Here is a 25,965-nt window from a genome sequence, read left to right on the forward strand (position 1 = left end):
AGGAGTAAGCAGCCAGCGTGAATTCCCCACCTTCCTGGGAACAGTGGGGCTTGGCTTCAGGCTTAAGCCCGGGGGTGGGGGTACAGGCTCTGGCCGTGTGGCAGCAGGCTCCATCCCACAGCTGCAGGGCTCCAGGATCACCCCCTGCACATCGTCCCTGGCCCTCGCTGCCTCCTCCAGTCCCCATCTGTGCACCAGGGTCCCAGGCTCTTGCTCTGGACTCACCTCCCCCATCTTCCCTGACTCCCATCTATCTATCCCCCTTTCACCCCTTGGCCCACTACCCACTTCCCCATCCAGGGCTTAATTTGTCCCCCAGCTTACCGGGGCTGAGTATGTCTGCTGTGAAAAGTGATATTTTATTAATATCACTTTTCACAGCCTCCCAGCTAGCTAGCAAGTCTGCTGTAAAAGTGGTATTAACAAATATACAAAATGTCACTTTTCACAGCAGACTTACTAGCTAGCAAGTCTAATAAAAAAGCAACCAAAAAAAGCAAAACATGCAAAGCACCTTATTGTGTTTCTATTCTGTTTAGGTCCAGTAATGAGTAGACAACTGTACATTATTTTTAATTATTGAGTCTGCAATAAACCCCTACATAAATAAATTACAATGATTTGGACATGTATATGCACATATTTATTTGTTTTTTCTAAAGTTATTAAGTATTTTAGGAAAAATTGTCAGAGCAGCCACCAGTAAGAGTTGGTGGCCACATTCTGAGGCCACCCAAAAATTTGTTGCAAGAACCCCCGAGCACTATACCCAGATGTACAGACACTCTTTTCTCAACCTGTGTATTATACAATTTTAACATTAGCTTTAATAAAAATGTTAAATATTTTGTTTGTCATTCATGATAAGATTGCACTGATTTGTGTTCCAACACTGCAATGCAATGTTTAAATCTAAACAAACAAAAAACCAAACAAAAACTTCTTCATTGAATTAAGAGTTGTAAAAGGGCTATTGCAGCAAAACTATTGAATTTGCTATCTAAACTCAGTAGCTGAAAAATATGCTAAAACTTTATAGCAATAATAATTTTCTTTCAGAGAAATCATATATTAAATATTTTCAGGCTCTTCAGAAAACTTACCAGAAAATACTTAGAGAGAAAGAAAGTGCTTTAGAAGCCAAATATCAAGCCATGGAGAGAGCTGCTACATTTGAACACGACCGAGACAAAGTCAAGAGACAATTCAAGGTAAGCATCTTCACTTTATCCCCCAGGAAAATGACCAAGAAAATCCCTCAGTGAACTCTCTCTGGGTAGGTTCTGCCTAGATGCAGATGTCTGCTGATATGAAACTCATTGTAGGTCCAGGGCCTTAATCCACTATTTACTCCAAATTAATCATACCAAAATTTACCTGTAGAAATGTTTTTTAATAACATTTAGTCTTAGTGGAAAATAATGCTTTTGAAAATGGAAAGGAGAAAAGTTACTGTTGCTCAACATCCTGGCACCTTCTGTGCCATTTCATCAGCTTTTGCCAATTTCACACTTAGAAGGGGCAAGGAACATGCAGATCAGAAGTTATGTTACATGATGTTATAAAGAAAAATAAATTGTAGGCTCACTGACTTTGGTTATTTCTCAGTAATGCTTATATTTAATTTTTTAATGTTCAACATTTTTAGTTTTCATTAAAAAAATACCCCCTGTGCCAGCTATTGGCACATCTCTTTGTGCTACTAAAATACAAGAGCCAAGTGAAGATAAAAGCCATAATATTTTTGCATTAGGGTGACTTGAAATGCTTATTAATTGCCAAGCTGATGCTTTTGGTTTTCCCCTCCTGCAGCTGATCCCACTGCTAGCACCCAAAATTAGACAGTGAATGCATTTCTCTGCACTGTTTTAGGGCTTGCCAATATGATCAACTGTAGCAGAGGAAATGTTTTGGTAGATAAGTAAGGCAAGGATTGGTTTCAAAGAGTTTTGTTTTAAATTGTATTTGTAATTAAGTCTACAGATCTCTTGTATTCGCTTGGGATCTTAAGTACTTAGTTTTGATCAAAGACCAAGCTCATTAATCAGTTTTAGCTTGTGATAGTAATATTGTATATATAAGACAATTCCAGATATCTGGTCTCTGTATTTTAAACTACTTAAATTAAAGGTGTATAGCTGTCAGTACAACAATCCACAGTAAAATAATATACGTCCATTCAAAAAATAATAGGGAAATCTTTGAGAACAAATTATAGTTTTGTTGCTGAAAAAAGCTGGCTTTTCTTAAAACTAAGTTAAAAACCATGGATATTACTTATGAGGTTATTTTAGTACTGTCCATCCCAAACATTCAAAAATCATGAGTCAGTAACCCCAAAATCATGGCATTGATTTAAAAATCATGATTTAAAAATAATATAAATGTTGGATTCCTTTATTCGCCTTCTGATTTTTGAGAGAATGGGTTGCACTTGGGATGTTGTGAAGGCCAAGACTATAACAGGATTCAAAAAGAACTGGACAAATTCAAGGAGGATAGAGCTATCAATGGTTATTAGCCAGGATGGGCAGGGATGGTGTCCCTAGCCTCAGTTTGTCAGAAGCTGGGAATGGGTGACGGGATGGATCACTTAATGATCACCTGTTCTGTTCATTCTCTCTGAAGCATCTGGCATTGGCCACTGTTGGCAGACAGGATACTGGGCTAGATGGACCTTTGGTCTGACCCAGTATGGCCGTTCTTATGTTCACTTGGGTCACATTTTCAAGTCTTTCTCTACCACAGTGAGGGCTCAAATCTCACTTTTTTTTTAATGACAGCAGATCACATGAATTCAGGAGCTGGGGCTATAGATCAAACATCAAATTTCACAAGACTTGTGAAAAAATAGTAAGAGTTGGCTTTATACTTTAAAAAAAATCCTTTCCTTTTTCTAGATTTTCAGGGAAACTAAGGAAAATGAGATTCAGGATTTACTGAGGGCCAAACGAGAGCTGGAAACAAAACTTCAGAGACTGCAAGCCCAAGGGATCCAAGTCTTCGATCCCGAAGAGTCTGATTCAGATGACAATTGCACAGAAGTTACTGGTAAGAATTCCATTTCCTACTTTCAGCAAGCGAATAAAAAAAGATTAAATTTTATGAAGTATAGCAAAAGAAAATATATATGCACTATAGATTGTGAGGCTTTATAATGCAAGTTTTAAAAGCACAAAGACATATTGTATGAAGGATAAAAACAGTTTACAATTTAAATTGTGTTTTTTTTAAGTCTGTGGAGGCCCTAAACAAATGAGCCATTTTTGGTGATTCCATTTATATTTGTAGTGCTCCATATTCTAAAAAACACCTTGACTTTCTACCTTCCCTGAACCTTTCTGCTTTTCTTGTATTTTCATTGTGAGTTTCCTGCTATCTGATCTCATTTTCTCAAGTCTAGAGGTTATGTTCCAGTTTGGCATATCAGCCCCATATAACCCATCAGAACAGAAAATGAACAAAATTGGAAACCTACGCAGAATGTCAAATTGGAATTTGACAGGGGGGACCAGTTTTGAACAGCCTTAATCTTTAACAACACTGGATATTTAGCGGTTATAAGCATTCAGTCTCCTGGTTTTACATCTGATCCAAAACATGGCATCTCCATCAGCACAGTGCCCATTAGTACCATGCCATGGTATTGGTTAGATACAGACTAGGGATCACCAGCATCACTTCCTGCAACACTTGGGTTTTCCCTTGAAGTCCAGTGTCCCGTGCTATTACATCTGACCCTGCTTTGCTAACAAGATGTGACACAAATCACAGCTGAAGTGGCTGAATAACCTTCAGAACTAGAAATGTTTCATAGTGCTATGTATGGCTCTGATTCTGCAAAGCACTTATGCACGTGCTAAATTCTAGTGACACTAGTGACATTCTTGATTTTAACGGGCTTATGATTCCTACCTCTTCCCCATGTATATTTTCTCCCTTCTTCTTTTATATTCCTTCTTATTTGTGTTTTATACTTCCTCATCCCTCCTTTAAAAATCTTTCTTAACTTATTTTCATTTTTTTCTTCAAAAATTTGAATTTAGTGGTCTTGAAAGTGATAGATTAGTAGGCAATGGTGTAATCCAAGGATAATATGAGAAGTTAACTATAAAGCTTTTCCACCCAACTAAGAAATGTATTTCACTTCTGACCTGCAACACTTTTCTGCTCCTTAGGTCTGGGTCTTTCTTAAACAGAGACTGTCAACAGTGTGGTGACTTCGTGACGTGCACAAATGACTACAGTAAAACTATGAAACTCTTCCTTATAGGTGACCTAATACAGCATTTGAAACCAATGATGGCGTCCTCAGTTTTGAGAGACCCATGTACTAACATGCTCTGTTACTATTTCTTTAGTAGCATGGCTTCTCAGTAACAGTGAGGGAGTGCAGATTTAAAACCACATTAGACAAAGTAGTGAGCGAACCTGCTAAGGGAGAAGAATTTCAATTAGTGGCATTTGTCAGCCAATTTTAACTGAAGTGTTTAGGTTTGATAATGTATTTCATTTAGTGAAAATCAGTTTGTATTTACTTTTAAGCTACTGGAGCCCAATCTGAATATTGGACTGGTGGAGTGTTGGGAAGTGAGCCATCTATGGGTAGTATGATGCAACTTCAGCAGTCTTTCAGAGGGCCCGAGTTTGCTCATAGTTCCATAGATGTGGAAGGACCATTTGCGAACATAAACAGAGGTAAGCAACTCGTGTTTGTCTGCTAAGCGGGTTTAACAAGTGGCTGTTTACATACAAGTACTGTTTACCTTGGAGGTCTTTTGTATCCATTCTTATCCCCCGTTAAGGGATTTACTGTATCTGTCACTCCATATTTTCCTTCGAATGACTGCTTTTTATAAAAATAAAATAAAATGAAAGTATAGCTAAGACACGCCTAGTGGTGTTTAATATTTTTACTGCTAATAATATGTGCAGCAGTATTCTTAGGTAATGACAGTGAATCTGAATGCTTCAGAGTAAATATACCAAATACCAATTTATTGCCTGGGGGGGCTCAAGAAAAGGCTTTAGATGACCCTGCTTTGAATAACATAACCAAGAAAAATGTATTTTAAATGTGATTTATTTTAGCCTGACATAGTCCCTGTATCTTGTCCGATTTTTGCCTTATTTTTCAAATAATTTCAAATATTTTTCAAACTGCTCAGATCCTTCGGCACATAGGCCACATGCATGATGTCACAAACCATGCCCCCTCTCCTTCACCTGGATTTGCATAGGAAGACCCTTCCAGGCAGAATCCCATTGACTTAAATGGAACTCTCCATGACTTTGAGGGTTCATCCACACAGATCCAATTGCATGATCAGGACCTATGCATGCTGAATTACATTTGTACTATGGGAAAGATTATCACTGATTTCCCTATCAATTCCAGTATTTTGTAGTTAGTAACAACACTTTCTAATTTGGCTTGCCTCACTACCTTAATCTCAATACTAGCCTGTGACACAGACTCAGTTCAAATTAGTTACTCAGACAAGTAACGTATCATCCTTAACTTTGAGTTTCTCTGTATATGTCACTTTGCAACACCACTTTACTGCTAGTGAAAGGTCACTTTTTGACATTTTCAGGAGATAATTAGTAACTCACTAGTCAGCTTATCAGAAAAATGGTGTTTTGTATTTTGAAATACACTTGCAGGAATTTACAAGATTATAGTGAGCTATTAGAGATCTCATAAAAATACAAAATTACCTTTCAGTAATGCTAAAGTGTTAAGACTTTCACGTGTCAAGTAGCTTCCTTGAAACTGCTCAGAACATAGGTAATGTTAGCCTACAAAATGAGAAGCTAAGAAAAGAATTAGCTTTAGAGCTTTCTGTGATAAGCTGAATTGACATACAGCATACACATGGAAAACAATGCAGTTTATCTAAAGAAGAATTATGCTACCTATTAGTTCACCAACATTTGTTAGCTTAGTATATTTACAATTAATTTTAAAGCAGCAGTATTTTACTAACAATTGCTTAGTTAGGCATTTAATTACATGGGCATCTTTATTACTTCTGTTAGAGAATTTAATTTTTTTGTATGAAAGCCATCAGCTTGACATTTTGGCTAAATTTCACAAACACTTATTTTAAAAGAAACATAATAGGTATGTAATGTGAATGTATTTAACATTCTGCTGTTTTGTTTTGCTATATTTTATAATTTTGCATATTATTTAAATCTAACTTTTAATTAGATCTGAAGTATTTTGTGATATATTAGTATGAAAAATACTCTATAAAATGAAGTTTATTATTTCCTTAGGGTGTGTTAAGAGAGCATTGATGCAAACTGTTATATGATGTAACAAGATAAGGAGACCTGTGGTTTTGTATATTGTTTGCAGATGACTGGGATGCTGCTATTGCCAGTTTATTGCAGGTCACTCCACTGTTTTCCCACTCTCTGTGGAGTAACACAGTAAGGTGCTATCTCATTAATACAGATGAGACTCAACCTGAGGTGGACATCTTCATTCGGGTGAGAACAGCACAAAAGTTATGTTAGTTAATCATTCATTTAAGGTTCTCTATTTTTCTCCTCTAAAACTTGTTCATCAAAACTCTGTGGTAGTTCTTAAAAAGTTTAGGAGTCAGATCTTGATCCCATTGAAATGAGTGGGCGTTTTGTTATGGATTTCAATGGAAGAAAGTTTATATTGAAAATAAATTGTGGTTTATTAATAGGTCCTTATTGAAATGCATAATTAATAATAAAGGTCAGTTTATTTAAATTTCCTTTCAGAACTACTCACCAAAACTTCAAAGAATATGTGAAACAATGGGGTACTTCTTTCAAGTTGTTCATTTTCCAGTAGAAAATGGAAATCATTTCCAGGCTGTGAGAAAATGGGAAATTGAGAAAAGTTCCTTAGTCATTTTGTTCATACATTTAACTTTGCCAAGGTAAGTTAATAGTTTTGCAGATTGACAAAGCAAAGAGAAACTGATAATTTATGTATAACACATAGCTTATTAACATGTATGCAGTGTTCCACTTACAGCATTTCTTAAGCTAGATTCTTCTAACAAATCTTCCTTCAGACTTTAGATTTTCTAGCACAGACAGTTAAGAGAAAGCAGCTTCTTTCTGAGGTTTCCCTGTTCCTGTGGCTCTAGATTCTGTTAAAATACAACATAAAAGAGCCATCAAAATATGCAAATTTCTTGCTTTCCAAGAACAGCTTTCTGCTGTTCCTAATGATAGAATCACAGAAATTAGAGATGGCATGTGTGAACATGTTCTGTGTGTTTTATTTGCTTATCTGTCTAGTCACCTGCCTATATTACCTGTTTTATTTGGTTGCATATTCTTTTTGTCTCTCTAACTTACTTCTCGGTTAATTTCCTGGCTCTTCAGTGCAGAGTCTTGCCCTAGCCTGTTGTGATGTAATTTACTAAATCCATGATATTTTATAACAACTGGTAATGCAGTGCTTTTCACTTGTGCAGTGAATAATTGGTCGTCTTACTAGAAGAAAAATAATTTTCTAAACCAAAAGTATTGACTTAAGGATAATGTTACAATTCAGTTGTTTCTATTTTGCAGCTTGGAATTTTTTTCTTTTTGGCTGTATACCATGAAGGAGGAAGAAAAGAGGGATTAGAAGTGAAAACACTAAATAATGGGCATACTGTCGTCATTTTCAATTTGTCCTTAGACAGTTGAACAGCCATTTTGATAATCTCTGCCAGGATATTGTCTGACCCATAATCTTATTAGCAAGGGGCCAGGAACAGTTTAGTTTTTGGCCTTTTAATGAACTATGACATTACTACATTAAGTGTCTGAAGTTTAGCTGCCTTTGGAGTTGAGTGAGGATTGGGGAAGAAAGCTGGAGATGAATAAATTGATTCATATGGAACTCTGTCAGCTTTGGTCAGGAACTTGGGATGAGGCTTCTCTAGCTTTTTGAGTCTGCTAAGAGAAAGAGCAACATATAGAACATCATTCAGGAATGTGTCCCTCTCCTAAACAAAAAAAGGTACCTACAGTGTCTGTTGTTATGTGCCATTGAAATGTTACACAAGGGGTTAGGTTTTGAATCCTGACGATTTTCCTTTTGCCATTTTGCTAGCACCCTGGTTCAGATGTGGGGGTGTCTAGCCTATAAACTAAATATCTGACTAAAAAAGGGTTTTTTTGCTAATGGGCAAAAAGGCTAATTAACAACTTGCTAATTGATAATACTGCTGACTAACTAATGCTAGCACTGTGTGCAAAGCAGCAGGCTGACAGACACTGCAGGGGTTCCATCTTGCTGGCACAGGTGGTAAAAAAAGAACTGAGGGAAAATTGGGTCTGCTCTGCCCTTTATGTCCTTGGAGAAGTGGGGGCAATGCAAAGACACTGAGAGCATTTCTGGCCCTACTGACATTGCTGGCCAAAAAAATCCAATCTTGTGTACATGGGCCACAATCTGAGTACCAGTATGATGAGAGGGTTTGTAGAAAATAGACTTCTGAATTAAAAAAGCAATCATGTGTAAATCTGCTACTGAAAGAATCTTAATATCGTGAGTACAATTAGCAACCTGAGAACTTTTCTCCATTTTCCTGGCCCAGACGTTGGATATCCTCTGTTTCAATGTCTGGCTGCCTTCATGGTAAAAGGTGTGCCCTTTCAATTAGATTTTGCAGTGAAACCCGTCCTTGGAGCTTATGTTGATTAAACTGCGTACTGCAACAGTGTATTATAGCTCAAGACTGCTGATTTCCAATCTAGCTGTTTGCTGGAGGACTGTGAAGAAGCCTTATTGAAAAATCCTGAAGGAAAGCCCCGGCTGATTTACCGCAGAATAGAAGATGGCAAAGTCAGCTCAGACCCTGTGCAGCAGTTAACTGAGCAAGTTTGTTATGTGAACAAAGCAAAGGTACAACATGTAGAAGGTTGTTATGTTTCAGAGATTTGTTGTCCTCTTATTTTGTAGCATAATACTTGTAACCTCAAATATTACAACGCATGCTTTGTTATGGACATCTTTTGTGAACAGGTGTATGATGTTGAATTTTATGAAATTGTAGATTTAAAAAATTGAGCACTGTGCCTGTACAGAAACTTGAACAAAGTTTTATTGTCAGCTGCGCAGGGGGTGCGACTGAGCAGAATTTGGCTCTAAATTTCTTACAGAATCCTTATGAAAAAATCCTATAATATTTAATAGAAAAGAACTGTTCTGTATTATTTTGGATCATCCTCTGGGAAAATACAACCCTGCTATAGAATTTGGAATGATTTTTAAAAATGTATATACAAGTGGCATTCTCTGTTTAAATTCTATGCTATACTCTAATTCCTATAGAATACTATGAACTTTTTATATGCTAAATCCCTATTACATTTTACAGGACTTTCCAGTTAGAGAAATAATCTAACCACATCATTAATAGTACATTTTCCTGTATTATTTTTTTGGATATCATCAAAACAAAGGAACTCTGATTCAAAGTCCCCTCCTCCTCCTGCCTGTGGGTTGACTACTCAAATAAGGAAAAGGACAACAAACAAATAATCCCCTGAAGCGTACTCAGGCTCTGCTTGAGTACACTCTCTTGGCGGCCAACTTCCCTTGGAAGATGACTTCTTCTTACAGGCACCTTTATTAGCAATGAAATGCAGCTGCCTTAGTAAATCATTATCCAGATGTCCTCTCTTAGCTTCCCTGAGCTGAGAGAGGAACCCTCCTGGGTCCTAGCTCATCGTTAAGCCTTCTTATCCACTGCCAAAGTATCTTTGGTGAGGTGGAAGCATCTCATTTTTAAATGAAATTCTGTCTTACAGTGCCAGAGGCTAAGCCTCCAAGTAGTTTTCATTTTGAAAGGTGGCGAATGTTGTTCTGGAAAGAATATAAGCTTTGGATATATTTTAAATCTACATGCCTCAGTAACTGCATCTGTGTTTAATAGTCAATCCCAGAGTTGCTTCATATTTTGTCATTAACTTTTTCAGCTCATTGATCACATGGGAGGAGTGGAAGAAGGAGCGTATGAAACTTATAATTGTGTGGAAAAGATAATTAAACAGGTAGAGTGCATGATGCTGTGTATTCCACATGAGAGGCTACTTTGCGCATTCCTGCTTACAATTTGAATGGTAGACTCTGGGGCAGTGCCCTCCATGGCTTTACAAAATTGCCATATTGCCAGTATTCTGCAAGCACTGTAGTAAATCCACGGTCTATTTAATAATCTATTTATATTCACTACAAATGAGTGATGTTTTGTCTTAATTCAAAGGCCTCCATATGTTTCAGCATTATTAATACCTGGAAGTAAGGAAAGCCACAACTGAATAAAATAGTTTAAGAACTATGTTACTGTAGGTAACCTCCATCATGGGGAAAACTGAAAGCAGCTTCTTGAGATCTCAATATAAAGCGTCACTAGGACTCATTTGGTCACATTCTCTGCTGGCGTACATGGGCACAGATCCATTGACACGAATAGAATTCACTCATCTACCCCAGAATTGTTACCTAAAGCGGGAAGGGATACAGTGCATAAAAACTGTCCTGTCCAGTGTGTGTCAGTATGGTATGCAGCCCATACCATATGGAATACATTTCATGCCACAAATGTAAGTCCAAAATGACATGTAAGCGGTGCCCACTGCCTAGTTGAAAGAATCTGGGGCAATGATAGCATATACTTTTAAGGAATAAGTTACAATATTTCCATGTGGTTTGTTTCTTACACAGGATATATTGGGCTGTGAAAGCACAGAAGTAGAAGGCAAGGATTTGGGTAATAAAGAGGAGTCCACTGCGCCTGAAGAGGAAGTTTTTGGAGATGTGCTGTGGGATGCACATGATGAACAAGAACAGATGGAAGCTTTCCAGCAGGCTTCTAACTCAACATGTGAACTAGGATTTGAGAAAGTAAGCAGATAGAAATGTCTGTTGATTAAGGGAAATAAATGTCTCTGTTTCATGAGCAGCAATGATGCTGTTATATGGAAGGACCTATGTTTGAGAACAACCTTGGAGCTTTTACACCTTAGGCTAGAGGAGACCATATGTGTTAGACAGATGATATATTTAGTTTCTGGAACAATGCCAGTTATGTCTGTTTTAAAGTGTCATTGGTGAAGAAATGGTCCTTGTTTCTCCATTGGAGGAAATGTTGCCGTGATAGTATACTGTCTAGAAATAAGGGGCTCTCTTAGAGGGTGAGTAACACGCCATACTTTGAAGTCTAAATGAAAGGCCTCAAACAGCTTTTTGAAGCAAATGAAAGCCCTGTGTCAATACAGAGAATTAGGTCTGTTGGAATTGGATTATGATAATGAAACATAGTCCACAATCTTAATGTCTCTGACTCTGTGTGAGAGAAAGACATAGTAAAATAAAAAATAAAGGGGTACTGAAATGCTCATTACTTCCTGGACTGCCTCACCTGTAAGCCCTTGTAAAACTAGGAGTCAAAAACAGATACACATAGAAAGGGTTGAATTAATCCATCTAGAGGAATCCGTGAAAAGTGTCTCTGGTGGGGAATTATGTTGCTGCTTGAATAAGTGGGTGTGCTTTCGTGCTGTGCTCTGCTGTGCTGTGCTTCCCAGAGGAACTGGCTGACACTCTATGCTTGCGCCTCTTGGAGAAGCAGCATGCACAAGCACAGCTCTGAGAAAGAGGGGCAAAGGTGGCTGTAAGCCATCGTTTTGTCCCTGGGATTTTGGGCTGATTGGGAACCAAAATGGCCCATGCTGTAATTTAAGAAGTCCAGGGGACTGCTCTAAATTACAGAAGCCCTCCCTGAACTGCCTTTGAACAGCTCGGCAACCTGGAGCTTCTCAAAATGGCCGTTGTACCATGCACTATGACCTCACCCCCTGTTTCAGGGTTTGCGAAGGGTCCTGTGTTAGCCCTGGTCTATCCACTTTTTTTGTACTGATTGAACTATTTCAGTTAAGGATATGAATTTTCTACTGAAGTAGTTAAATCAAGGTAACCCCTAGTTATAGCAGCATAAAGGTGCCTTATACCAGCGTAGCTGTTCCTCCACCCTTTACAGGAATAAGCTATACCATCCACCTAGAACTTCGTTCACACTAGGGGGTTGCACCACTTTAATAACATACGGGAATAGTTAAAGTTGTATAATTTCTTTGTTAGATACGATCTAAGTGAGCCAACAGCTGTCCTATGCAGTACCTGTACCGAGGGAACCCTGGCTCAGGGGCTTTTATGGCTCCTCTACACTGCCACAGCGCACTCAGGGGCGAGGCCATAATGGGAGAGAATCTCTTCTATGGGGTTTTGGAATGCAAAAAATGTAATGATAGGGATCAAATGTGAGGAGTTAGTCCTGGAAAACTGTCCATCTCCCACTGGTAGATGTTGTGTCCCATACGTTATTGGCAAACCTGATACAGTCTGCTGTGCTGCCTCCAATAGAGATGAAAGCTGAACAGAGACAAGTTTGAATGCTGTTTTTCCAGTAAATTTGATTAACTTATTTTAGAAATGGAAATTAAAAAGTTAACACAGAGATAATTCCTTTTCTTAGAATTGTAAGGAATATGCTCTGCTATTCTTCATTCATATTATTCTGTACTTCTGGTTCTATAAGAATTTTGTAGCTTCTAAAAATAGCCAGTTCCATATAATCAAGTGTAACTACTTGTAGCAGTAGGTGACACGGAATATTAGAACACTATCCTTTTATCCTTGGCTATCTATCTTAGTTATTTATGTGCCCCCCATCAACATAGTATCTGAGTGCCTGTATTTATCCTCACAACACTCTGTGTGGCAGAGCTATTATCCTCATTTTAGAGATGGGTAACTGAGGCACAGAGAGGCTAAGTGACTTGCCAAGGTCACACAGAGGTCTGTGGTGCAGCAGGGAATTAAACCTAATGCACTAACCACTGGACCATCTTTCCATTCTTGGAGGTCTACATTCAAATTTGCCTTGTCAGGGGCAAAATGGATTTTTGTCTCACTCTAGTCCCTAATGGACATTTGCTCACCTCATAAAACCACAACACAATAATTTAGTCCAGTTGGTAATACATTCTCATGAGACACAAGTCTGGAACACCACTGGGATCTGGCAGGCCAAGATTGCAGTGCATTAGCAGAGGTGCAGGGGGAATTGCATGCCTTCTTGTACTAGGTCTTACTGTACCAATGCCACTAGTCAGTCATATTTATTAGTACTGCAAATTCATCCCAAACTAATTTTTAAAAATTATTTTCTACTTTTCAACTTTTTATGGAAGAGGTATTAAATAGTAGTTTTTAGTGATTCTAGCACTTTCCATGCTTCCTTCCCCATTAAAAAAGCAACAACAAAACCACTTTGTTTCTATATCCATATATTTTGTTTTACTCTTAGTCCACTGACTACAATGGAACTAAACATTCTTAAAGTTAAGTATGTGCTTAAATATTTGGAGGATGCATTAATCAGTATATTGATTAATCAGGACATGTATTTCTTTAATACTGGAGCCCTTGTAACTTAAATTGTTCTGTTTGCAGTATTATGAACGTCTAAATGATCTAGTGGCAGCACCAGCACCCATCCCACCTCTTCTTGTGTCTGGAGGACCAGGCTCTGGCAAATCTCTTCTCCTGTCAAAATGGTATTTTTAAAAATGGTTAATATTTTTTTTAAATTACACTTCAAACAAGAACAGCACAATATTGGACGGTAGCAGGAGAAACCAGCATTAGAAAAATACTGAAGTTCCAAAAGCAACCCTCTAAAGTCTAGGCACCCCGTTACAACCCACAGGGGAGAGTGCCACGGAGAACCCCAACTCAACTCCTACACAGGGAGCTGTGCACTGTTCTGAGAATGAGGGTGGTGGTGGTTACAACAGAAAATTTCACCTCCGCTAAGTGCCCCCGCTGAGGTAAATGGAAGGGAGGATCCAAATCCAGAAACCTATTGCAGAAATTTATCTTGCGGTCACTCATGATCTACAACAGAACCTACTGCCATAAAATAAACTGACAGTATTCCAATGAGTAACACTTGAATGCTGATGCCATCAGGGCATTCATTACCCACCCTTCCCCCAAGGATCTCCTCTTTTTGGTGTTTTATCTTTGTAATCTGTGAATGTAGCAAGTACCTGAAAATCCCTCTAGTCCAGTGGAGATAAAAAGTGAAAATTCTGATGGAAAATATTTGATTATGGATGATTAATTTTCTGACTTATTTTATTATGCATATAATGCAGGTGCCAAGCTAAAATATATAATTACATTTGACAAATCTACAATAATATTTATTGGAAATAAGAATATATTTAGAAAAATGTGGGCTATTGGGAATGTGTGTGTGTTTTTTTTGCCCCAATAGGATTCAACTGCAACAGAAGCATTCACCAAACACACTAATTCTCTATCACTTTGTTGGGAAGCCCTTGTCTGCCAGTTCAGAATCTGCACTAATAATTAAACGGCTTATTTTAAAGGTACTCTAGTTATTGTTTAGCACATATAGCATTATTCATTGTGTGTGTGTGTGTGTGTGTGTATATATACACATATGAATCTATTTAAAGTTCTTTTGGCCCTGTCTGTACCAAATCAGGGTGATACAGATGATGATTTCCGCATTTTGTTGAGTTGATAATATATCAGAAATATATTAAAATATCACCTCTGAGGCTTTTCATAATACATTGTTATCAATTATGATTCCACTGAAAAATATTGATGGTTTATAAAGAAAGCGACATAAGCTTCTTTTACTATTTCCTGCCATCTGGCCAAGGAAAGCAGCAGTTGGCATGTCTTTTGTCTATGCATTGAGAAACCTGAAGCTGCATTTGCCAGTTGGCACCCCACTATAGTTGGACTATTGCTCTTCTATGTTAATTTGTTTTAGAAGTACGTGTCTGATATGTGTTGAATAAATGAGGGGCCTGATTCTGCCAAGATCTGGGCTCCCTTTATCTACAAAAGAGGACACTCAGGGCTGCATAGTACTGAGCCCTTCAGAAAGATTATCAACTCTTCCCTGTGTTGTTAAAAATCTTCACATGTTTATTTGTACATTTTCCGCACTTCTTATTGCCCAGATGGTCCCATGGGATTTTTAACCTCACATTGTCCATCTAAAATTAAATACACAAGAACTTCAAAAAACATTCTCCTTTTTCTTAAATTCTTGCTCCTTATATGCAGTGAAGGGAAAACAACTTTGGATGGACTTGTTTGAAATCAGCTCCCCAGGAGTGAATGATTTTATCTTGTGTCCAACTCCCCTAAGCATTTCTTAAGATGCAATATTTTTATGCATGTTTATAATTTTGCAGCTCATGCAGCATTCTTGGTTAGTGTCACCTTTAACATTGGATCCAGCTAAGCTCTTGGAAGAGTTTCCTCGTTGGCTGGAAAAACTTACTGCTCGTCACCAAGGCAGCATTATCATAATTATTGACTCTATAGACCAAATACAGGTACATTTCCAATCTGCTTGGCCTTTACAAATGCAAAACAAACTTGGAGTGATATACGTAGAAAATAATTTGCAGTTTTACTAGATGAATTAAATTGTCATTTGTTTTATCCATAAAACGTGGTATTTATGGAATTTGCCAGAGTATGTTGCCTTTTGATTTGTCTCATTGCATTATCTGCGGGGGTGGGTCCAAAATTGTGGACTGATTTGTGGGTTGGGTCACGTATCCAATCTTTAGGTGGCGAGAGTCTACATGATACTACGCTAACTGCTTTACTTAAGTTGTCGCCATGCTGCTGCACATAAAAAGGAGAATTTAGCTCTATATCAGAAATGTGGTCCTGAACAATTTTAAGAGAACAGAGGCATTGGAAGATTGTTTTCACTGGGCTGAACAGTTAATGAGACGACAGTGATTTGTGGCATTTGTTTTTAATGAATTTTGAATTAATGCCCTGAAACTTGTTTTTAAGCAAGCTGAAAAACATATGAAATGGCTGATAGATCCACTGCCAGTGAATGTAAGGGTGATTGTATCTGTGAACGTGGAAACATGTCCGCAGGCTTGGAGGTACGTTTTTCTTTGAGGAGGTTTCAAATTAGCCTGGGTTTGAATATACTTATACATATAGATAGGTTGCAGAATAAAATCTGAGTCTTATTTTGTACCAACTGAAGTCAGTGGGAATTTTGGATTTCGATTTTCCCCATTAAAGGTGATATAGTGCATATTAAACATAGGCATGTGCACTTGCAGACTTCCAGTACTTTGATGTAGTCAGCCATCTTAGGGCAAGGTTAAAAATACAAATGTGACTTTGTATTATTAAAATTCTTTAACAGCAGAAGAGTGTAGTTTCAGATTTCTGCATTGACATCTTTTTTTCCACGTCACATAGTTAGGTCTCTTTTCTTTGACATACTATTTTGCTGGATTTGAATGTAATTTTGTTCTCTCCCACTAAAAGGTTGTGGCCAACTCTTCATCTTGAGCCATTGAATTCTAAAGATGTGAAATGTCTCATTAGTGCAGAATGTAGCTGTGCAGATGTTAAATTGACCAACGAACAGGTATGTCTGTTGTAATTCTGTTGAAAGTATTTCACGCTAGAGTCTAGTGTAAATTTTATTGAAGATGTGGAAGAGTAAAATGAGCTGACAAAAGCTTATTTTTGTTAATGTTTCAATAGCCAGGAAAATGTGTTTTATTTAGTTAACGTATAGCCATTTTACACAGGATTTGGTGTAAATATTTTTATCCAGAGGCTGATAGCACCAAATTCAGATGGAATAGTATAAATTACTAGTAAGGGAACTATACTTTTACCCATCTTTCTGCAGACATGTCCTCCTGTTTTAGTATAATATGTAATTGCGGTAAAAATGCTTGGACATGTGAAAGGAAGACATTTTGAATCCTATCCATGGAGTCTGATCCTAACAAGGTGTCGATCATATCCTGAGATGATGTAGCTCTCAGGAGGAAGCCTCCACTTATATATATCCCACTTAAAGGAAAAACACACAATGTTTTGTACACTAGTTATGTGCTTTTTTTAACATCCACAATCTGTGTTTTAGTGTCAAATCCTTAACTCTTCAAAGTGCTTAATATTACATTGGCTTATAATGTTTTTTTTAATACTTGTCTTAGGAGAAGAAACTTGAGAAACATTGTCGTTCTGCCACAACTTGCAATGCTTTGTATGTCACTCTTTTGGGCAAAATGATCGCTTGGTAAGTTGAGATGGCCTGACATTATTGTGTGAGTCTGTAGATTTTAAAAATACAAATTGCTTTATCAGCATATCAGAAAATGTTCAGTTGAAACAGAATTATTCTTTGTTGAGATGAAATTGCTTTAGCAGAAGAAAATAGAAAGTTATTTCCCCATTTATTATAAAAAAGAAAAGAAAACAGCACTATAAAGAATTAATGATCTATCCGATTTTGATGCTAAATATTTAGGTACCCACTGAATCTGAATATATGTATATGATCCTCTCCCTATTCTGAATCCAGGAACCAAATCCAGGTTTCTCTCCATCCTTTTGCTTCATTCTTCTTTTTGTAGCTGTCAGTCCCTTTATTCCCTTTTTAAATATTAATTGAGAAGTATTCCTTTTATTTTGAGAGGTGCTTTGTCTGTGGGCTGTTGGGTTTGCTGATGTGCCTGATGCTTTGCATCCTAGACTAAGTCTACACTGTGCTGCAGTGTAGACTATGGGGGTGTAAACTCCAGTGTGCACCAGAGTGCGGCGCTGTGACTGCCCCATGAGAATGCTGCTGTTAGTGTGAAGTAAAAGATACCTAGTGTGCGTTAACGTATTCCTCTTCAAACGGGTCTCTGTTAATGTGAACTAAGTACCTTTTAGTTTGCGCTAGCAGTGTCTACATGGGACAGTTACAGTGGAACACTTCACACCCACATAGTCCAAACTTTGGGGCCATGTAGATGAGCCCATAAGATTTTAAGACCAGGGGAGCACCACTATGATCCTCTGGTCTGACCTACTGCATAATACAGGACATAAGATTTCACCCTGTAATTTCTGCAGGTGGAGAGGATTAATCCTCCCTACTGTGTCAAAGAACATAACTGAGCACAGCAACTTGTGGCTGATCTAGCACGTATTTTTTTAAAAGGCCAGCAGTCTCACTTTAGAGACTCCAAAGGAGGATGCTTGTGGTTGGTGGCTCACAATTGCTGCTTGTTCTTTATTATTTAAATATTTTATTTTTAGTTGCTTAGTTGCCGCTGGGGACACACTTTATAAAATAAGAGTATTAATTTGGGAGGGGTTGCAAGCTGGGAGGGTTGCAAGTGCTGTGGAGGATAGCATTAAAATTCAAAATGATCTGGAGAAATGGTCTGAAGTAAATAGGATGAAATTCAATAAGGACAAATGCAAAGTACTCCACTTAGAAAGGAACAATCAGTTGCACACATACAAAATGGGAAATGACTGCCTAGGAAGGAATACTGCGGAAAGGGATCTGGGGGTCATAGTGGATCACAAGCTAAATATGAGTCAACAGTGTAACATGGTTGCAAAAAAAAGCAATCATTATGGGATGTATTAGCAGGAATATTGTAAGCAAGACATGAGAAATAATTCTTCCGCTCTATTCCACGCTGATTAGGCCTCAGCTGGAGTATTGTGTCCAGTTCTGGGCACCACATTTCGGGAAAGATGTGGACAAATTGGAGAAAGTCCAGAGAAAAGCAACAAAAATGATTAAAGGTCTAGAAAACATGACCTATGAGGGAAGATCGAAAAAATTGGGTTTGTACACACTGTAACGAGAGTGATCAGGTAAGGTGAGCTATTACCAGCAGGAGAGCGGGGTGGGTGGGTGGGGAAAACCTTTCGTAGTGATAATCAAGGTGGGCCATTTCCTGCAGTTAACAAGAACATCTGAGGAACAGCGGGGGGGGCGGGGGGGGAATAAACATGGGGAAATAGTTTTAGTTTGTGTAATGACCCATCCACTCCCAGGTTTCACCACCTCCTCCTCCCCCCTCCCCCCCTCACTCTCCTGCTGGTAATAGCTCGCCTTACCTGATCACTCTCGTTACAGTATGTATAGTTACACCCATTGTTTCATGTTCTCTGTGTATATAAATCTCCCCACTGTATTTTCCACTGAATGCATCCGATGAAGTGAGCTGTAGCTCACGAAAGCTTATGCTCAAATAAATTTGTTAGTCTCTAAGGTGCCACAAGTCCTCCTTTTCTTTTTACATTTCTGTCTCTTTATGTGATATGATCTTCTTCCCATTCCGTTGCCTGCTAAAGTAAAGGTATCCTATATCGCTGCTTTTTATTATTATTTATTTATTTATTATTACAAAAGGGAGACTCTTATGGCATGTGTTGGTAGATGTGTTCAGGTGTTAAACTCTTTGGGTTCTAATCCTGCAAGATTCTGTGCACCTCCTGAAGCCCGTAAGAGTTGAGGGCACACAACACTTCACAAGATGAAGATCTTTAATAGCTTAAATTCACTTTGTGGTTGTCAAATTTAACATATTAAAAAAGCTAATCTTGTCCATTCGCTCAGTGCTCGAAGTGCAGGAAATATTGATGAAATCCTTCAACAGTGTTTCCAATGTCAAGATACAGTATCACTGTACAGACTTGTTCTGCGATCAGTTCAGGAGTCCATGCTGAACGATAAAGACAAACACCTTATGAGAGAGGTAAGCAAAAAATGCAATGGAAACTTTTGGAACATGTTCCCTTTCCTCCGGATGAGTTTCTGTGAATTAAATAAAAAGAAAGTACTTGAGGACTTTTCATTGATTCAAAGCTATAATTTATAGTTTCATAGATTATGAGGCTGGAAAGATCATTGTGATCATCTAGTTTGACCTGCTGTGTAATACAGGCCATCGGTCTTCCCTGAATTATTTCCTCTGTGAACTGGAGCAGATCTTTTAGAAAAACATCCAATCTTGATTTAAAAATTTCCAGTGATGGAGAATCCACCCCAACACTTGATAAGGTGTCCCAATCGTTAATTACCCTCACTCTTAAAAATTTACACCTTATTTTTTAATTTTGTCTAAATTGGATCTTGTTTTACTTTTGTCTGCTAGATTGAAGAGTATTCTATTATCAAGTTATGTTCTTCCTGTAGGTTCTTATAAACTGTGATCAAGTCACCCCTTAACTTTCTCTCTGATAAACTAAATAGTTTGAGCTCCTTGAGTCTTTCACTAGATGGCATGCTTTCCAATCCTTTGGTCATTTTTGTGGCTCTTTTCTCCAATTTATCAACATCCTTTTTGAATTGTGGACACCAGAACTGGACAGAGTAAAGACAATATTAACACTACTCTTACTTGATATTCCCCTGTTTATACAACCAAGGATCACAATTAGCCCTTTTAGATCTATCAATTAGTTAGTTTTTAATCCATTTAGTTTCAGAGTAGCAGCCGTGTTAGTCTGTATCCGCAAAAAGAAAAGGAGGACTTGTGGCACCTTAGAGACTAACAAATTTATTTGAGCATAAGCTTTCGTGAGCTACAGCTCACTTCATTGGATGCATTCCTCTGAAGAAGTGAGCTGTAGCTCACGAAAGCTTATGCTCAAATAAATTTGTTAGTCTCTAAGGTGCCACAAGTCCTCCTTTTCTTTTTGCAATCCATGTATTGTGTCCCATGTTGATTTTATTTTATTTTAGTTTCTTAATCAAAATGTTGTGGGGTGCAAAGTCAAATGCCTTATAGATGTCTATGTTTATTACATCAACACTATTATCTTTGTCAACCAAACTTGTAATTTCATCAGAAAACGATATCAAGTTACTTTGACAAGATCTATTCTTCATAAACCCATGTCAAGAGGCATTAATTGTATTACTCTCCTTTAATTCTTTATTAATTGAGTCCTGCATCAGCAGTTCCATTATTTTGTCCAGGAGAGATATCGGGTGGATTGGCATATAATTAGCCAAGTCATCCCATTTATCTCTTTTAAATATTGTCACAAGATTAGCTTTCTTCCAGTTCTCTGGAACTTTCCCAGTGTTTCCAGAGTTACTGAAAAACAGCACCAATGATCCAGAGAACTCCTCGACCAACTCTTTTAAAACTCAAGTTTTCTGGACCAGCTGATTTAAATATGTTTGTCTTTAGTAAGGGCTGTCTAATGTTCTCTTGAGTTATTGGTGGCATGGAAAATATTTCATCATCACATGATGACTACATCATCTGTCTTTTTTTCCAAATACTAAAAGAAATATTTGTTTAAATGCTTCTGCTTGTTCTACATTATTATTAAGAATTCTACCATTTTCCTCTAGTAATGGACTGGTACCATTGTTAGGATTTCTTTTGTTCCCAATATACTTGAAAAACTCCTTCTTATTATTGTTCTTAACTCCACTGATCATAAATTATTCCTGGTGTCCTTTTGCTTCCCTTATCAGTTTTCTACAATTCTTAGCCTCTGATTTATATTCATTACCATCAGCTTCCCCTTTTTTCTATTCATTATGTACTTCCCTTCTAAGATGGGTTATTTTTTGACCAGTTTAGCCTGCCTTTCTGCATTGTGGCTTTTTTGGTAAAATGTTCTTAAACAGTTCTCTATTATCGTTCACATCTTTCTGTGTAAATTCTTCCTCCCAGTTGACTAGACTCACAATTGTTTTCAGTTGTGTGAAACTGGCCCTTATTCAAATGCCAAATATATATAGCACTAGTTTGGACTGTGTCCTGTTTTGCACTTAACATATATAATCAAGCTATGCTCACTTACACTAAGCAACTACCAATATTTAGTTCTGTGATCAATTCCTCTTTATCAGTCAAGAGAAGGTCTAATACAAAATTCCCCTGTGTTGGATGAAACACTTTTTGAGTTAGGAAATGATCATCTGTAACTTTTAGAAATTCTGAGGACATTTTAGAACTGGCCGCATGAGCCCTCCACCATATTCACTCAAATTGAAGTCCCCATAATAACATGGTTTTTTTTCGTCTATACTTTATAGGTAGGTGCTTAAGGAGCCAGTCATTCTGTTTTCCAGTATGATTTGGTGGTCTATAGCAGACACTTAAGTAGTGCTCCATCTTGTGTCCTTCTGTTAAGATATTGATCCACAAACATTCAAGAGCCAGTATCCAATGTTTGGGTTATTCTAAGATGGAAAAAAAAAAATTAATGGCCAAATCCATCCTCATTGAAGTTACATGAGGAACAAATTTGTCTCAGAATGTGAAAGCAGCAATACTTAAAATTGTATTTGCAGGCAATTTTGGTGCATGTAGTTCTTGTGAGATTAAGACATTTGTATTGTACTGAATAGCGTCTCGAGCAACTGCAATCTCTGAAGTTCCCTTATTGCTTCAACAAAACACCTTTTGAAGGGTAAAATATGTATTTAATTTGCTGTAGTAAAATGGAAATTGACAAATTTGCGTAACGGTCTGAGTTATGTGGACTCCAAAGATGAATAATTTACCCTTTCAATAATGTTTCCAGTCTAAATAGTCCCTATTTTTGAAACCAGTTACTGTATTAAAGGTAAGACTACATAAATATTTTTAGAATACTTGGGTAACAATGTTCATTAGAGACATGGTTTTGTATATTTTTGGAAAGATTTCTGACGTCATGCCATGTTGGGTCCAATACTGCCTTTATTTACTGCAGTATAAATCTTGAGTCATTCCACTGAAACCAATAAGATTGACTCCAGATTGACACCAGTGTAACCTAGCAGAGTTTTGCCTAAATTATACATCCATAACTTCATCTTTAGGTGGAACTAATTTGTGAAGCCTGTTTTTCACCCCACCCTCGGTAACTGTACGATGTACTTTGTGTACTAAATGTATCAAGGAAGCCTATATTGTGTTTTAAAACCTAGCATTCAGTATTTGTCTTGGGATTCAGTATACCTGAGTTACTCAGTGAGCAGTTGTTAAATTTATTAAAGCATTATTTTTTTGGCTACACAGGTTCTCTGTCTCATCAGTGTTAGCCACAATGGAGTGAGTGAATCAGAACTGATGGAACTTTATCCCGAACTATCCTGTGCCATGTTAGCCTCTCTAGTTCACAGTCTGCACAAGATGTGTATGCTGACATATGGCTGTGGTTTGCTAAAGTTTCAGCACCTCCAAGTAAGATTCCGTACATTTAGACATATGCAAATAATACTCCACTAAATTAGACATATTTTGCCAAATTCTGCTCTTAAATACATCGGTGTAACTCCAAGAGTAACTTTGAATCCACTTATGTTTCTCTAGATTTACAACAAGGTAAATCAAAGCAGTATGGCCTACTGTCTTCCTTTAGAGATACAAGCATACTATATAAATCTGTTTAATTTTGTTATGTAACTGTCATTGACTTAGTCAAGAATTAAGGCAGGCACCAAAAAAAAGACACTTTGTAGACTATTTGAATGGTTGCAAAGCCATACTAAGTGTTGTATTTTTTCCCTCCTTGGAATAAAAAATTCATTGCTTCCAAGGTCCAGGACCAGTGCTTTATTAAGCCCTGGACCAGTGCTAAAGAGCACTGCTGGTCTAAATATTGTGACCATTTTTAAGGTCTAGAGAACCAACAAGACTAGAAATAAATGATGTACACCATGGAAAGTGGGAGATCCGAAGTTGCCAGTTATACATTAATTTCTAGCCCTGGTGGTTAACTAGATATCAGCCTTCAAACTACATAATTTTGATTATATGCATGTCTTCTCTCCCACTTTTTCTCCCTTCAGTTCTGATCTGATATCAGTGCCTGCTATCTTGAGAATTCTTTCCAAGATGATCAATGTTGTTCACCATCAGCATTCAAAAGTTGCTTTTTCATTGATTGTTAACTCTAGCAGTCCTAGAAAATATTGTCTACTAAAAATCAAGCCAGAATTGAAGGGGAAAGGAGAATGATAATTTTTAAGCAAGTGATAAATCTAAGAGCTTTAGTCTAATTTAGTACTTTGTTTATAGTTGAATGCCAACAATGTATAACTTTATTAGTTTCACAAAAAGTAAATATGCATTATTAGTTGTACCTCCATTTTCTTCCCCTTTCCCAGCAAAGCCTGGGAGGCCATTTGAGAACTATGATGTTAGTGGCAACAAAAAGAGTTACAGTTTCCAAGGTAAAGGGTGAACACGAAAGACCCAATGAAATTATTGTTACTGAGAAAAATAAATATCAGGCTTCCTCCTTTCCCCACTCCGTCTCCCACATGATGATATATTTCCTCTTCTTAAATACCTTGGGCCTTTGTAGCTTCTCTTAACTCATTTTGTTTAAAATTGATTTGCTTTCAAGTTGAAGATCCCTTTAGCAAAAAAAGATTTTTAAATTCCTCAGCACAGGATTCTTGTTTCCCATTTGTGTCTTTTAGGGAGCCCCATGCACTGTTAGTATGTAACAGACATATATTGATTACTATAACTCTCTTTTCCAGGCTTGGGAAACGGTGCAACTAGAATACATGGAAGAAGGTCAAAAGATTATTTCTACTTACCGAGAAAAACTAATAGACTACTTCACCATGCAGCTAAGGTATTTCAGAACTCCTCAGAACACAAGAAAATGTTATAGTCTTTACAACGGATATTTCTTACTTTCTTTCAAATGGTTTCTCTGCCTAATTCATTGAAGCAGTCCGTTACTGTGTAACATTAAACCTCATCCTGTTCAGTTCAGATTATTATTGATGCAGCCACTTCTATTCTAGGCATAGATTCATAGCTGCTTCAGACTCTACCTGAAGTGTACCCACTGTGGGCTTTGGAGCACAGTTCTCTGCACTTCAGTACTTGCAAGGACCAAAACAGTGTTGGGCTATGGAAGACATGGGCATGGGGCCAGTGAATCAGTGGCCATACTAATCTGCCATGGAGGGGGGGACACAGAGGAAACACAGGTTCTATAGGCCTGAGAACATAGGAGCAATCTATGGTGGAGGAAACAATACCTTCCTCAACTGTCATGGACTATTTGGGCACAGAGCCTAGAAATTCAGGCTACGCACAGGGTACAGGGTTTGCCCTTTTGTAAAACTTCAGTTTGCATGAAAACATGTCAGTAAACGAGGGTGTGTCTAAAGATAACTTGGGGACATTTTGCTTTTGCATTACCCTGGGTTTCTTGAGTTTTGTAGATCTGTTAATATTGTAAAGAGTCAAAGACAAACTTTGGATCTTTGATTCAAGCTGTGGTTAATAGTTTCATATTATAGACCTCCTTTTCACAAAAAGCGGGTGGGAAATTGCATACACAAGTCAGTTAATTGGTGATATAAGAGATGCTAACTGGTTGTTTGTCCATGTAGTTGTATGACTTACTATTTTCCAAATCAAGCCCTATAATTTTAAATGTTAGGAATGGAAAGGGATTTTATTTTGTTTGCTTTTCTTCCATTAGTCAAGGCAGAGTGACTTGGAGAAGTGCAGATGAACTTCCTTGGCTTTTCCAACAACAAGGCAACAAGCAGAAGCTACACAAGTGTCTCCTGAACCTCTTTGTATCTCAGAACCTTTACAAAAGGTAAGAGAGTGGCCTTCGTACGTATAAACATATTGAAATGGTTTAGTGTCAAGTTAAAGGCATGAAATAAAGTGTCTTTAATGTTTTGTTTAAAAAATAAATAATAGAAATGATAAAATGCACAAATATGGGAAGAAATTAAACTAGACCAATACCAATATGTAACCGTATAGCAGGGATTGAAAGCTGGCTGAAGGGTGCTAAGAAATAGCTAAGTATAAAGTTATACGGAGATATCTAGTGTAATACTACTTATGGGATATCCTGCCTGGCTGCCCGGTTGCAAAGCACCCAAGGCATGGGAACCAGTGCTGTTCTGTTGCCTATCCCTTTTGTGCAGCTAGGTATATCCCTGTGTAGCGTGAACCCTGCTCGTTGGTGCTCTGAGCATGGTAGTGTGTAGGTGTGCATGGGGGTGGGGCAGTGAATCCACTGTCATGCAGAGACCCTCTGTCCTTTCACTGCTGCACAGTTGGGAGACCAGTAAG

General features: G+C 37.7%; 1 protein-coding gene across 1 annotated transcript in view; it reads left to right on the top strand.

Annotated features, from left to right (window-relative positions):
* NPHP3 (nephrocystin 3) overlaps window positions 1-25,965 on the top strand; it is a 47,664-nt gene that overhangs the window by 1,842 nt on the left and 19,857 nt on the right. The window contains exons 2-19 of the mRNA XM_084619360.1: window positions 1,086-1,211; window positions 2,901-3,051; window positions 4,546-4,698; window positions 6,368-6,501; window positions 6,766-6,926; window positions 8,746-8,893; window positions 9,970-10,044; window positions 10,718-10,897; window positions 13,508-13,611; window positions 14,337-14,451; window positions 15,298-15,441; window positions 15,917-16,014; window positions 16,412-16,514; window positions 17,098-17,180; window positions 19,509-19,647; window positions 22,921-23,085; window positions 24,393-24,490; window positions 25,355-25,477. Of these exons, the coding sequence (XP_084475486.1) occupies window positions 1,086-1,211; window positions 2,901-3,051; window positions 4,546-4,698; window positions 6,368-6,501; window positions 6,766-6,926; window positions 8,746-8,893; window positions 9,970-10,044; window positions 10,718-10,897; window positions 13,508-13,611; window positions 14,337-14,451; window positions 15,298-15,441; window positions 15,917-16,014; window positions 16,412-16,514; window positions 17,098-17,180; window positions 19,509-19,647; window positions 22,921-23,085; window positions 24,393-24,490; window positions 25,355-25,477 (2,300 nt within the window). The remainder of the gene's footprint in view (window positions 1-1,085; window positions 1,212-2,900; window positions 3,052-4,545; window positions 4,699-6,367; window positions 6,502-6,765; window positions 6,927-8,745; window positions 8,894-9,969; window positions 10,045-10,717; window positions 10,898-13,507; window positions 13,612-14,336; window positions 14,452-15,297; window positions 15,442-15,916; window positions 16,015-16,411; window positions 16,515-17,097; window positions 17,181-19,508; window positions 19,648-22,920; window positions 23,086-24,392; window positions 24,491-25,354; window positions 25,478-25,965) is intronic.

This window comes from Lepidochelys olivacea (genome assembly GCF_965140295.1).
Source record: "Lepidochelys olivacea isolate rLepOli2 genome assembly, chromosome: 2".
Lineage (NCBI taxonomy): Eukaryota > Metazoa > Chordata > Testudines > Cheloniidae > Lepidochelys > Lepidochelys olivacea.